Raw genomic sequence first — 15706 nt, 5'->3', positions numbered from 1 at the left:
GCAACCTAAATGTCCCTCGACAGATGAATGGATAAAGAAGATGTGGCACATATATACAATGGAATATTACTCAGCCATAAAAAGAAATGAAATGGAGGTATTTGTAATGAGGTGGATGGAGTTAGAGTCTGTCATACAGAGTGAAGTAAGTCAGAAAGAGAAAAACAAATACAGTATGCTAACACATATATATGGAATCTAAGGAAAAGGCCATGAAGAACCTAGTGGCAAGACGGGAATAAAGACACAGACCTACTAGAGAATGGACTTGAGGATATGGGGAGGGGGTGGGGTGAGATGTGACAGGGTAAGAGAGTGTCATGGACATATATACACTACCAAATGTAAAATAGATAGCTAGTGGGAAGCAGCCGCATAGCACAGGGAGATCAGCTCAGTGCTTTGTGACCACCTAGAGGGGTGGGATGGGGAGGGTGGGAGGGAGGGAGATGCAAGAGGGAAGAGAAATGGGAACATATTGTATATGTATAACTGATTCACTCTGTTATAAAGCAGAAGCTAACACACCATTGTAAGGCAATTATACTTCAATAAAGATGTTTAAAAATAAAAAAATAAAAAAAAATAAAAAAAGAACAAGAAAAAAAAAATCCTTAAAAGGTTATTATTTGATAGATGCTTAATGAAAGAGAACAGGATTCTGTCCCAATCTAGTCAATCCCCCCCTTTTTTTTCAACCAGAGGCTTTCATTAAAATAGAGAGGGAAATCTAAGTTACATAATGCTAAGTTGGAGAGTAAATGCGAATTTTTAAAAATAAAACTTTGACAAACTGAAAACATTGTCTGACTGTAATAAAATGTAAGGTCCTCCCTTGGTTTCAAAAACCTGCTTAGATACAGAACTGGCAGTATGTGGCTAAGTAATAACACACATGAACAATTTAGAGTGATTTTAAGTAAATCAGATATGAATTCACAATGTATCATGAACTCTCCAACATCATATTGAGAAAAATAGAAGTAGAGTACTTAAAATGAAAGAAGCAACAATTCTGCTTAATCCCCTCGTAGCTAGACCAATTCTGGCATATGCAATGTGAGGTGCCAAGCATTAAAAAAAAAAAAGATATAAAAAACTGGAGCAAATTTGTATTCAATGTGGTGAGACAACTGAAAGACCTATGAACAACTAAATATCAATTGAAAGACCTAGAGATTTAGCTTAGAAAACTGACTTACAGAACACTTAAATGTTGAAATACGGAATAAATTAGATTTGCTCTTGATGCTCTCAAGAAAACTAGGATTAATGTGTAAAACTTGAAGACAGCACTTTGGCTCAATATATAGGAATAACTTTCTAATTAGACCTTTCCAAAAACAGAATGGGTTACCTCAGAACATAGAACGATCCCAAGAGCTACAGGTGTTCCAGCACAGAGAGAGAAGACTCAAGTGTGGTTCAAGATTTAAGCATGAGTGCTTGGACTGATGGATTTCAGATCCCTTTCAATCCTCTTGGCACATGGCGGAATTTGCATGATCAAAATGTAACATAAGTTAGATATTCTTAAGGAATCTAGTCAGTATTTGATCCATCAATTTTGCTCATAAACTTTCTCTCTCCAGTAGTCACATTGCCAAAATGCACATCAGACCTGCAAGTTTCTAGGTAACCAAATATTTAGTAGCCACTCACCTGCCTTGTTACTGTAATTTCATCATGAACCTCAAATCCTAAAGGACTCTGCTTTTTGTCAGAATTATCAAAGGTGATTGACACGGAGGCTTTGGTAATACCAGCCTGCCCATTTTTGTAAACTAAATCTTGTAAATTAGAAGCCCGAACCTAAAATAAAGGAAAAGTTTCAGTTACAAAACCCCATACTACATAAAATAGCACTAAAAATGTTCTTCTTGCTGTTGGAAAATCACCCATGTAGTATCCATTAAGCAGCCAAGGATAGGCAGTGGCATTCATAAGCAAGAAGAGCAAAGAAAATGGGTAACAACCTGAAATGGGCACCTTTCTCCATAGGACTTTTTCAACCCTGAACAGATCTGTTTTCTATTCATTTCTTAACAAAAGCTCATTTGAAAGATTTAAGGAAAGACAGTGTCTAAGAATTTCACTATTCATCCAATCCCATTAGAAGGTCCTGAAAAGGCATTATAATGGGGGGGGGGCAGGGATGGGGTGAGGGTACAACTCTGGAATAAGAATGCCTGAGTTTCAGTGTTGCTCCAAACATTTTAAGAAGATGAACCTTAGGCCACTCCTCTAAGTTTTTATTTTCTCACCTAAAATATGGAGTAATAATACCGACTTTTAAAGGACTGCGGTGAGTTATATTTCACGTAAAAATGCAAATGAAGAGGATACTGGCAATAGTCTCCAAGTGCAATGAGGATTCCCTCGAGGCTCCTCAAACTTAAATTCACATAAATGAGAAAGTTTACACTTTACCTGAGACAGGTTGGAGATGCCCAGCAAAAAGCAGATGGAGTCCAATATGTTGGATTTCCCACTACCATTTAAACCAGTGATAGCATTGAAGAGGGGGTCAAAACCATTGACTTCAGTCCTCTGAGCATAGGACTTGAATCCCTCAAGAATGATTGACTTAATGTGCATTTTCACTACTGACTCGGACAGGCAAATCTCTGCTAGAAATCAAGCAAGCCACAAAGCAGTTCTGTACAAAACAAATAACAACACATAAGTGGAATGTAAAACTGGAATCATAATAAATGTAAAAGACTGAAACATAAGAATGACAGCTCTACAGAAATAAAACAGCCACATGCCAAGCTACTTCCTCTGATGCAAAGGTATCTTTTTTTAACTTAAAAATATACAGGCGTTAGTCTTTAGTCAGAACTTAATTAAACCATTAATTCAACCTGGAAGCCAACCACTTACTTCTCCAGGCTTATCTTCCACCGTTATCATACTCTAGCTAACGTAGGCTGATTATTTCACACCGCATCCCCTTTGCCCATAATGCCCTTCTCCCGGATACTGGCATGGCTCACTCTCCTTTCCAACACTCACGTCTTTGCTCAAACGTCACCTAACTGGGGTCCTTCCCGACTTCCCTATATAAAAGAGCACCTCTACCCACCCCCTCGCTCTGCTTCCTTTTTCCTTCATTGCACTTAAAGCTGACACTAAACAGTACTTATTTACTCGTCTATCCAACCTATCACAATGTAATCTCCGTAGCATCTTCGCCTACGTCCACCGCTGTATGCCGGAATAGTCCCTGACTCGAGGGCGCGGGATGGGGGCGGGGGGGGGTCGTAAATATTTATTTAGTAGATAAATCCCACATAAAGAGATGAAGCTTTTTGCCTTCACTCAGGCTCTTTCCTCGCCTCACCAGGCCTTTCTGTCAACACTTCCTCGCCCTACTTCAATGGCAGGAACTAGCCATTCTGCCAGGAACCCCTTAGAACTAACTTCAGTCTGAGGTCCCTTGCTCCTCGGCTCCCCAGCCCCCGACGCCCATCTCCAGCCAGGAATGCCAGGCTAGGCCCAACCGGCCGCGCGCACGCACCTGCCTCACCGCTGCGTCAGGCCGCCTGGGCTTGCGGCGCCCCCAAAGTTCTTCCTAGTCACTAGGGCGGAGAGTGGGCCAGCCTTGCCCGGCTTCGGGCGCTACGAAGCGAATTCCACCATAGCGGATACAACACTCATCCCGCGCTCTGCAGCGGAGAGGAACTATTTATGCCTTTGAATTTAGGCGCGAGCAAAGGACCCCACCCCCTCTGTCTATTTCATTGGCTGGTGCCTCAGAGATGCCTGACTTCCATTTTTCTCTTCCATCAAACAACCAAAATGACAGGGAGATAGAAAAGAAGGTCGCGACGGTGGCGGCTCCGGGAAAGCGACGGCTCGGGCCTGAGGACTAAAGGAGCTGGTGGCATACGTTGAGCTCGGCGTCCGGCACATCTCGGACAGCCCCGCACCTCTGCCTCGGGGCCTCGCGCTCGCCGGCCCCGCCCCGCCTCAGGCCCGGTTTTGCTGCCGCCGCGTTCGGGAAACTCCGCCTTCCCGCGGGCCATGTTGGGGGTGGGGGGTGGAGTCGCAGGTGCTGGCTGTTGTGGTCTGTGAGCAACGGAGGCAGGGTGGCTTCCTACCAGTCTCCTCGCTGTGCTTCAGAAGCCTCGGAATCTCCCCATGCTGGCGCAGATTCGTCAAAAATGGAAGCTGCCCCTTGTTGGGACTCTGGCAGCGCCGACCCAACTTGTGAGGACTGTAGGTCGCGGTCTGGCTCCACCCCTCGCCGGCCACTAAGCCTGGCGGGCCTTTTCATCTCGGGTTTAGCGTCCGGAAGGGAAGATAGGCTCGCAGCCAGAGCTGTGCAGCGCTCAGGGGAGAAATTGAGTGGGGCCGATAGTAGGTGCTGGACGAATAGGAGTTCCCCTCCTTTCACTGAAAAGCTGTAGAATGATAAGCAATGGCAGAACTAACATTTCAGAGAATTTTAGGGGGAACACCTTGTAACAGCTGATGTTTATTGCGTTTCGTGTGCCAGGCTGCATTCCAAGGGCTTTTTAAAATCCTCGTAGCAACCCTATGAAATCCGTGATATTGCTCTCATTTTACAAATGAGCAAACGGAGTCACAGGTTAAACAACTTATTCCAAGTAGTAAGCGGAGCAGCGGAGATTTGTTCCCACGCAGTCTTGCTCCAGAGCACGTACTCTTAAATAGTAATGTTTACTTCTCTTCGTGTATAGACTCCAGTACTAGTAATAACAGATCCTGTTATCAGTGTGTACTTTTCTTTAAAAAAAAAAAAAAAAAGGCCAGTTTACTCACCGTTAAGGATATTGATACTAATGAGTTAGGAGGAGCTTGGCTTCATAGTGCACTGTGGTGCTATCTATCCCTAGGTGATGTATAAAAAGATGGTGCGGCCAGTATGCTGTTTTAGGTTGTATATTTAAAGTTGTTTTCTTCACCCCGGGTTGGCTTTGCAATATTCAACACCAGTCGAACTACCAAGAATTACCAAGAATGAGCCAGTGTTTTGAAGTTCTTTCTCTACTTAAGAGAATAAAAAATTTTATGAAGTTTTTTGTTTGTATAAGAAATAATTCATTTGTTTACTCTCATCCCATCCACTTATAGAAGTCAATCATTACAGGCCTAACGTCATTTAGTCGAGCAGTTATCTTTGTGTGCTGTGATTCCTTCATCTACACGCCACAGCTCTTCACTTGTATTGATTCTATTCAGTCTTAATATACATTTCTTTTCAACTCTGTCCTCTTCATCACTGTGAATAAAGAATTTTAATTTGCCAACAAACCCTAATGTGGATTTTACCAAGTTGTGAGATAAACAGTTCTTTGGGGTGAAAATGTAAGTGTTAAGACAGACATTATCAGCCTTTGCACTATTTTAATAAGTTAATAACTAGCTGATATTATTTAAGTCAAATGGATAAAAAATATATGCAAATACACTTGCTGGATAAGAACTTCTGGGTAGTTATAAAAATAAACACATCTAACTACTACTAAAAGTAATTATTAAAATGAAAATTCCTTATAAAAGGAGAGATCTAGAGCAATTTTAGCCTTAGAACACGTCAGAAGCACGAAGGAATTTCCGTTAGTACAGATGGACTTGAGGAAATCACTAATGGCTGACTTAGAACTGGCCCCTGAGATCACCACAGAGAAGTGGCGAACACCAAGGCACAAAGTCGCTAAAACCACTCTAATGTGGAGAGGTTAGGGCTGGAAGTAAAGATAGACTGTAGGGTGGATACAGTATAAATAGAGCACTGTTCTTGTTTCATCACCGTGTATCAAAAGCTTTTGAAAGCTTTAACACTGGCTGGCTAGTGTAGTCTTTGTCCTTACGTAGAAGGCAGCAGCACCAGCAAGGACACTGATAAAAGCCATAAAACAAGACCTAGGAAAAAGATCTGGTCTTCTACTCTTCCAGGGCACTGGGAGGGACCATCTTTCCCTGGGTGCACTTTTCTAATTTTGGAGTCCTACAGTAGTTCTTCTGTGGACCTGGGTGAATCCTCTTTCCCTGGAATTTAGGACAGAAGGAAAAAACTGAAAGAACTTTACTTTCATTGCAGAAATAAGGAAAGGTTGATTCATTTTGTTGAGAGATTAATTTTTGGTTCCAGGGGATGAACTGAAGTTCATACTGCAAAATTGTATTGAGTAGCAGCACATTTTGAATACACCTAGTATAACCTGTCTGACAAACTTGGAAAGAAATACAGCTGAGCATAATTTAAAATGAGGAATAGAAAAGGAGGTGATTATATTCATTCACTTGTGGGATCTGCTTAGACACATTCATTTTCATTTCAATGACAATATTCTTTTCAATACTCCATGTTCTGTTTGGTGCCTTGTGAAACCTGCCTGTACTTTCATTATGATTTCTATTATTTTGCCTCCTTAGTCAAGTTAGATATCTTTATCTTCTCTTTCAGGTACTTCTACTATTTCCAGCTTTCGAGTTCCTAACTCTACTGTTTACAGCAGTGGGTGACTCTTACTCATAGTGATTTATTTCCTCCTGTGGTGCTGTTCTGGGATGGGGTTGTTTTGTTTATGGGAGTCTCTTATGCCCTGAGTTGTGAAAGTGTCCTTTCAGAGCAGTTACACACTTGCTTCTGCCAGGGTTCTTTGGCTCTTAAAGATCTGGGAACATTTGTAAATGATTGTTTCTCAGTTTGTGGTTCCTGAATTATACAGATACTGTAAATTTATATCTGTTGCAGGTCTGGGGTTTTGATTGCTCAGAAGTAATGTTTTGTTTTATCCCCTTATCCAAAGCTCCAGGCAAAGAACAAATTTCCTTGCCTCTTCCCCAGGCTAGTAGGTGGAGTTTTTCCAATCCCAATGACTGGCAGATCTTTAAGGCTCTGAGTTTTACCTAAGGGCCTAGTTCCAGCTCCTCTGACTCAGTGAAGCTCAAGGGCCAGTGGTTGTACATTAGAGCCCAGCCACTGGCTTCTGAGCCCTATAGCCAAGTATAAAATAAATGTTGGAGGGCTGCCTGTCAGTGCCTGCCCTTCAAATTTTCAATTTGTCTCTGGCACTTAGAATTTTCTGTTTTTTGTTTTTTGTTACCGTGCTTGATATATGGTTTACATGACAATAGTTATATTTTACCCAGTATTTCTATGAGTTTATAAAGGGAATTTTAGTCAACCAGGTTAGCGGAGGTCTTCCCATTTACCTTTTATGAAGCACATCAGTGATCTTTGTTTTGCTGCTGCTGAACCTTGCTTTCAGATTCTCACATTCCACATTCCAATTAGCTTCTCCTAAAAAACAGAAAGATGTCTGGTACTAGCTCTTAAGAAAATATTTTCATGCACTACTCATAAAATCCAGTGTCTATGTACTTATTTCACATTTGTTCAGTTTTTCCAGTTCTCCTTGGCTTTTATCACTTCCACACTGGTTAATAGCCAATGCTACTCATCTCATTGCTCTTCTGCTTTGCCACACCCCTTTCTTTATGGGAGGATTATTCATTTCCCTTTCTCAAATATCATTCTCATTTCATTGTTCTCCCTCTCACAGTGGTCCCTTATTACTTTTTATTTCAAATCCACACACATCTGCTTGACCTTCCTCCATTGGTTTCCCTTTACTACCAACTCAATTCTTACTAGATTTCACTCTTAGATTTTTTTCCCACAAGATCTGCCCCTCTGTAATCAACGTTTCCTCTCTACATTATTCAAATTCCTACTTAAATTTCTACTTCAACAATACTTAGCCACCAGTCTCTGCCGTCTCTAATGTCCTACAAAATATATATGTTTCTATATCAGAAATATGATACCTCTTTACTCTGTATAAACTTGGTGAAAATTGCCTACAGAATTAATTCTAACCTCTTTAAGGTGGCATGCCTGGCCTTTCATAATTTATTCTCAACCTGCTTTCCTAGACTCATCTCCTGCAGCTTCTTCCTTAGATTACCATGTCATTTGTTGTTCACTACTGTAAACCAAGCACCAACCAATGACAAAAAAATAAAAGTGTTCGATAACTTTTTAAATGGATAGATGAATGAATGTATGAATTCAATAGGCATTTATAGAATGCCTACCTTATTCTGAGAATTGTACTATGTTCTGGGATACAAAGATGAATAAGATGTGGGCCTGTCCTCAAGGAGTCCATAGTTGAATAGAGATGACATGTATAAAAACATTAACCAGAGGAAGAGTGAAAGGCATTATAAACAGAATAGATTGCACAGGCAAGGCCAAATCTTATCTGTTTCTGGGTGACTTATTTGCAACCTCTTCTGTAATCCCTTAACCCTTTATCCAGACTTTTCTTCTGACCTCTATTCCTATTGTGACATATCTTTGTGACATAGCACATAGTAGACAATATTGGTTGAATATGAATAAACTTAGGAGATTCATTTGCTGCTTTCTGATCAAGGTAAAGGGAAAGAATAAATTTAAAAAGTAAGAAAGACTTGGAAAATATTGAATTATAAGACATAATCCACAAACTAGTCAATATTATAAGATTCAGCAAGTTAATGGTGGTGATTATTTCATTGATCTAACACTGAAAATTTTTTTCAGCTTGCAGTGTTCTTTTTGTGTAACACCACCAGCGACCACTGTGACATTCAGAAGGCTGAGGAATCTATCATGGAATGAACATTACAGCTTTTGGTTTCACGGAGCTCTCAGCGCCATATACTTTCCCCAGTCCTGCTCTTTTGACCCGTAAAATAAAAAATAGATTGGATTTAGCATAGGTAGTAGTGCTGAGCAGGGACAACAGGAGGAAAGTTTCCTAATTGGGCTGGTTGGTGGCGTCTTCTTTTTATAGAAAGAAATGTTGCCAGCGATTCTGCTTGGAAGACTAATTTAGAATAATTTTTATTTTGTATATTTTTTATTAGTTAATGGGATCTAGAAGTGTAATAACCTGGTGAGAATTTCTCTACAAACAGCAATCAAATTAGTCTTATTCATGAAACTCATAAATAAGCTATAATTCAGCATTTTATGTCTAGGGAAAATAAAACTGGGGTCATGCTGTTTAAGAGGATAAGGGGATTTAACGGAACACTGGGGGATTAACTGGAAGCTTAATTATGATTTAAATTAGAGGTCAAGCTGTGCAATGTGTTTTCTCTTTAGGGGAAAATCTTTGGGGGGATAAGAGTATGCTTGTTTAAAGAAGAAACAGAAAGCAAATGAAAAAACAGACTGCATTTTCTGTTTTTCTTTTAAAATTTCAAGCTGCTGTAAGTCAAATTGCCCCTGAGTTCCTGATGATGGCTGTTGTGAAATTTCTTTGTTTTACTTTCTTTGTGTTATTCTCGCCCTCTATTCCAGAGCAGTTATTTTACTTGACAGTAATAAAAAGATGTAGGCAGCATATCTGCCAGCAAACTAATATGGAAACGAGATAAGGTATTCTCAACTTTTCTAGAATTGTGACATCCTATCATTTTAGGCTGACTCACATCAAATCAGCAACTTCTACAGATGGAAGGGCCCTGGAAGAATTATAGCCACTCATTTTGCAAATGGGGAAATTAAGGCTTCTGATGATTTTCTTAAATTTATTCTTTATCTCAAATAAATTAAGGTCTAATGAGGAAATAAAATAGGTATATGAATGATTTTAATTCAAAGTATAAAGAAATTGCTTTCCTGCAAAATAAAAATTAAAAGATTATCAGAGGTTGACTCTGTAGGTAGGATTTTTACTTGTAAAATAACAGTTAGACCTAAGAGCCCAGACTTTTACTCTCTGACATTTCCCTCTCCCTCCGACAAATACCTCAATGAGTAATAGCACAACCACCGTGCAGGATTCAGCTGTGGGTGCGGATAGAGTCGGGTGGGGAGTGGGGACAGAAAGCCTGAGACGGAATTGAAATGATCTGTTCTCCCTTTAAGGCTCTGAAATAAGGCCAAGTCAAGAATGGAACATTTAAACAATCCTTGACTAGAACTTTAAGAATAATATTGGGGAAACAATCAATAGAATATGGTAAAAAGACAGAAGACTCTAACTTACAAAACACAACATGGGTCAACAAGATAGTCTGGGACTCACAGGCATAGTGTCATCTGTGTGGGACCCCAGAAAAACAAATGGCACTAGAGTGTCCCATTGAAATCCCTCCTGTTATTCCCCGTGACCCCACCATCTTCCATCTTAGTTTCTCTATGCCTTGTTTGAGAAGCAACCCTACAGTCATTCACTTAAAGGACCTTTTCCTCATATAAGGCAAACTTGTAACACAGGATCGGTGCAGAGTCCCAGGGAAGCCCAAAAGAAGAAAAAAATCATGGCTGGGGACATCATCAAGAGATACATCCTCAGAGGATTTTCCTAGATGGTATTTGAGCTGAATCCTTAAGGAAAAATATGCCTTTGACAGTTGGAGATAGGGAAACAACAGTCCAAGTGGACAGATCATTTGGGGACAAAACAAGGAGGTAATGGTTTTGATAGGAGATAACCCTGTACAGGCTTCCAATAATTTTACTAGAAATGTATACTACTCTTATAGCGGGTGCTGTGCCGTACCACGCAGAACCCTCCTTCGGGACGAGGCACGAGATCCTCCAGTTGCCAGGAGTGTTGGCTGCAGATGGCTTACAGCTGAGCCTCTCCCCAGCGTTGTCCTCCACAGAAGGAAGCCGCCCAGCTGAAAGTTACGCCTCCTCTTCTGTGTTGGCCCATATCCAGTGACTTGTTGATGCAGGGACACAAAAGCCCCTTTGCTTCAACCAGGACAACTATAAAGGGTCATCTAAAGAGCTCCCCATGCCATCAATTGAAGCCTTGAGACTGCATCACAGTGTGGCTTCTCCCTCTGGCCAATTCTGCTTTCTGCACTAGGTCACAGGTGTTCTGCACAGCACTCCCAAACAAACTTACTGCACACAAATCTCTGTCTCAGTCTACTCTTTGGGGAACCCACCTAAGATAATGCCAGATAAAATTTGGGATACTATAGGCTATTTTAACAGAATTTAATGTAGAGTTTGGAAAGCCTAAATGTGCATATGATTCAGTCATTAGAAGTGCTGATTCGTGGTCTCTACGGTAACAAGTTGGCGTCTCAAGTTAAGTGCTGAATTACTAAACCGATTTATATTCCACTGACAAAGAACTGGAAAGGAAAGAAATCATACCTGAGCTGTGATTCTTCTGCTCTCAGGCTTTGCCAAACCCATCAATCAGTTCTGGTCACTAAGCGTTAGGTGCTCTATCAGAATGGCTATATCAGGAAGTTATGCTGTGGGGAAAAAAAATAAACAAAAATTACCAAGGGCTTAAAAAAATGACTTATTTCTTGTTCATGCTATATATCCATTGCAGAGGGAGGAGGCATTTCTTCTTTTCATAGTCAGTAAGGAAGCCAGCCTAAGGGAGCAGCCACTACCTAGCATCTTGTAGATACCTGCTAGAGGGAACAAGAGCTCTGGAAGTGTCTGGAACCAGAATTTTAAATGCTCCATCCAAAGTGACACACATCACTTACACTCACAACTCACCACAGCTATTTATGACAAGGGGCTCAGGAAATGCAATCTCAAAATGTGCCTGGAAAGGCACAAGGAGAAGGGGAGAACTGGACTATTTGGCAGGCTGTACTAACAATTAGGGGAAAATCCTGGAATCTAGAAAATCAAAAAAGAAAAGAAATAGCAGGTTAAACTGATAGTTGAATTTTCAACTTTCAATTAAATGAAAAGCATCTTAGTAGTAAGTACTCATTGATCCTGTATTATCTTTCAAATTATATTTGCACTGTTGGATTTTATATTTATCTATTTTGAAAACATGTGTTAGGTACCTGCTATTTACGAAGTGCTACGATGTTTACTCTCAGGGCACAACTACAAAAAAAAATCTCTGGATCTGTTTCTTTAAAGACATATCTAGTTGGAGATATAGGCGTTCAAATTACATAGGGAAAGAGAACAAAGAGAAGACGGGGTGCGGGGCAGGCCGTGTTTAGTGAGTGTAAAAGGCTAACTGTTAAGTGCTGAGTTTCCAGGTTTGAAGCTGGAGTGGACAAAATTGTGCCTTCTACAAATATGCTTGAAAATAGCCTGCTGATCTGAGCTATACAGAGGCGCTAAACAAAAGTAAATGTTACATTATCGCTTTTAAGTCCACTTCTTGATTTCCATTCCACCCCTCCCATTCCAGATCCTTTATTTATATTAAAAAAAATTCCATAGATAATGCCACAAATGTTTCTGTGGTTAGGACAAATGATTGTGAACTGAAAGGTGATATCATTGCTCCTTGAAATTAAGAGCCCTGCTTTTTTGGTATTCTGTATACCCCCTTCCAAGTTAATGATGACTTACAGTGATAATTATAGTAAATTGCTCCTCTAATGCCTAGTTTACATTACTATTAAAGTTATTTCCACAACATGCTCATGAGTTAGGTTCAGGAAGTTTTAATAAAATTATTCCCATACCATAGATAGAGGAATTGAGGCTGAAAGAAGTAAAATAATTTAATCATAATTGCAGTTATCTGTAGCTGTGAACAAACCACCCGAAAACAGTGGCTTAGAATGATAGCGCTCATTTCTTTGCTCACCTGAGGGTTGACTAGTATCAGCTAGTCAATCTTCACCTGGTGTCTCTCAAGCAGTTGCAATCAGGTGATGGCTGGGGCTAGGTCACCTCTAAGGCTTGACTCACATGTTTGGTGCCTGGGCTGGGAAGTCTCTAACATCCAGTGTGAGAGCAGTTTGGGCTTCTCAGCTGTATCTCTCTCCGTGGTCTGCCTACACAGACTCTCCACATTGGGTGTGGGCCACCCTGGGAAGGGGCGTGAACTGGGGAAACATGGTTCTCTGTAGCTGAAGCAACCCCTGAAGGTGGTGACAGCTGAGGATTGTCTGCCATTAGGACTCCCAGAAGCTGAGGCCACAAGTTCTTCATTGAAGGAAGATTACTTACACTGGTTCCAAATCCAGTACCCTCCCATTGTGTCACCCATCTCCACTGATGTAACACCACTAGTCTGTTGACATTAATAAATGTTAATTGTGAATTATATAGTGAAAGTAAATAATCACATTGGGACACTGTTAAACAATTACATAGCACTCTGTATGTACATCTATTATGGGAATATGCCATACCTTACTAATTTGTAGGTATCAATGTGAGCACATAAACATTAGCACTCAAATCTTGCTTGCTTCAAGCTCCCACATGCTCCTCAACAATTCTAGGTCCTTTCCTTTCAGAGTAACCATCCTCAAACATAAGTGGGAACACACAAGAGACGGGGACATATGGATTATGAATCAGTCCAGGCAGCCACTTGCTGTCAGCCTATACGTATTGCTCCAGGCTGCACTACCAATGCTCCTATCCCTAATTCCATGCTTGTTGCAGTGGAGATTCATTGCTGGGCGCCAAGCTCCAGACTCCTATATTCCACTGCTTAATCAACATTTCCATTAATATCAAGTCAGCAACTCAAATTTACATGTTCAAAACCAAACACTTGGTTTTGCTCACTAAAAAAATCAAAAAATTACTACATTTCAGTAAATGGCATAACCATTCTCCAAAACCTAGAAGTTATTCTTGATTCCTTTCTTTCCCATGCTGGGTATGAATACCTAAAATTCCATTACTTATTTACTCATCTACTTGTTTATTTCCTATCTCCTCCTCCTAAAATTTTAGTTCCACGAGGTAAGAAAATTCAAATGTTTTGTCCCCTAGTGTGTGTCCAGCACTTGCAAAAACTTAGGACTATGACTTACATAGAGGTAAGGCACTAGGAAAATATATGATGAATGAATTTGTGAAGAAATTAATTAGCTAATTCATTTCTGTTAACTGAGTCAGGATTCCACAACCACCAGCCTCAAAAATTCTACAGAAATGCTGCTCCAAGATGACACATCTCTGCTCTAAGCAGAGATACCTCTCATTGGCCTTAGAATCAGACCATTTTTACCACCACAATTTATTGAAAACCAGCCACTCTCAAGATTTGCTGATGTCACAGCCAAGGTTGCTAGTATAATAGGGATTTCCCAGCTGCTGCTCCAAAACTCTTTTGCCCTTATTTTAACAGCATCATGTCCAGTGACCTATGATGGCATGAGACAGTATTACTGCTGCGAATATGCAAGTACCTCTGCACTTGTGAAGTATGTTATGTTCAGCTGTAAAAAGATGTGTTCCACAGCAGAGTTATTTGGGTCCCAAATCATTACTGAGTCTAGTGAAACAGACTTTTCAGTTGACACACAGCCCTTTTTATTCTCTCTGGACGTATACACAATCCTAGCTGGGTTAGAACGGATACAAATAAAAACTTAACACTGAAAGGGGCCCACCTCTTTTCAGACCAGTTCCTTCTACTCATAAAAACAATTCTCTTGCTGAAAGGCTATTGTCCCTTACCATAGTCTGGCTCCAGTTTATCAGAGTCCATCCTTCTTTCCTTCCTTCTCTTTTTCTCCTTCCTTAACAAATATTCACAGAACACCTATTCTGCTAAGTACTGAGGAAAGAAAGATGAATTAGTCTGTAATCCCAAGGTACAGACATAAACTTGGAAAGATGAAAAAAAAAATTGCTTCATTTTATGACAAGTATATGTTCAAGCTACAATGGGTTACAAAGATAGGAGAGGTCAATTATTACTGAGTAATTCATAAAATCTTAATTCAGGAGGAGAAACAAATTGTGTCTGGCAATATGGTTAGGTTTTCTTCCTTCAGGGTGATGATGAAGTGTTGGAGGTGAAAGGAGAAAAGGGGATACAGGCAGTGGGAGCAAAACACAGATAGGCAAAAACACAGAGGCGTGGCCTAACTTGTGACATACTGTAATGTAAGTCAGCCTAAGTTGGACACCCAAAGATTTGTCTTTGTCTTCAATTAAAAATGTATTATGGTTCAGATATAAACAATTCATACAGGGGAGAAGGCATCCCTTTATTTCTCTCTTATAAATTTTTCTGATGGATACTTAGATTGGAGAAACAAAGATATTTTAATAGTAGTCATCTCTGTTTAATAGGATTTTGTAGCTGAGTTTTATTTTGTCCTTTACAGTTACAATTAGAAAAAGTTAGTATGATAGTGGTAGTGCCACTTGCTAACAGTATGACACTAGGCAAATAACCTCTTTATATTTAATTTTTCACCTTTGTCTTATCTGGAAATTGGTAGTTTTGAGCCAACTTTTTGAGGATCCTTTCCTGCTTTGAAATTCTGTGGCTGTAAGAGTCGACAGGGGGTAGAATACTCAATGCAGAGGACCTATATAATATTGAGACTAAAGTCCATATTTACACAGTATTATTTCTAGGAACACATTACAAAACCCAGTTTTTCAAATGCCAATAAAATCTCAGAGGGAAAACTACAGCAACTAAAGGGAGTCATTTTGGAAGAATGGTATAGGAGAAAGAACATTTTGCTAAGAAGCAGAGGGACTGGGCTACAGTCTATGGTTTGCTAGTTTCTCGCTGTTCTGAGAAAATGCTTTCCCTCCCTGATTCCCAGTTGTCTCTCCTGGAATAAATGAGGCTACTGGGAATTGAAGAGGTTAATGTATCATTATATCATTATAATGATATATCATTATAATGATATAGCATTGTAATGTATCATTGTAATATCAGACAAAGTTGATGCTACCTGGAAGATCAAAATCAGAACAATAGGCAAAATAGACTTATCACTT

General features: G+C 40.1%; 1 protein-coding gene across 2 annotated transcripts in view; it reads right to left on the bottom strand.

The window, feature by feature from the left end:
* The window catches only part of SMC2 (structural maintenance of chromosomes 2), a 74018-nt gene extending 70291 nt beyond the window's left edge, over positions 1-3727 (bottom strand). Inside the window, exons 1-3 of one of the 2 annotated variants that reach the window (XM_057548496.1) lie at positions 3524-3727; positions 2431-2659; positions 1663-1812 (exon numbers count right to left, since the gene is read on the bottom strand). In XM_057548496.1, coding sequence (XP_057404479.1) covers positions 1663-1812; positions 2431-2598 — 318 coding nt within the window. In that variant the 5' untranslated portion in view covers positions 2599-2659; positions 3524-3727. The remainder of the gene's footprint in view (positions 1-1662; positions 1813-2430; positions 2660-3523) is intronic. The other variant, XM_057548497.1, reaches the window with a different exon arrangement.
* Positions 3728-15706: the final 11979 nt, after the last annotated feature.

This window comes from Balaenoptera acutorostrata, chromosome 6 (genome assembly GCF_949987535.1).
Source record: "Balaenoptera acutorostrata chromosome 6, mBalAcu1.1, whole genome shotgun sequence".
Classification (NCBI taxonomy): Eukaryota; Metazoa; Chordata; class Mammalia; order Artiodactyla; family Balaenopteridae; genus Balaenoptera; species Balaenoptera acutorostrata.
This window is presented reverse-complemented; position numbering and strand designations above follow the sequence as displayed.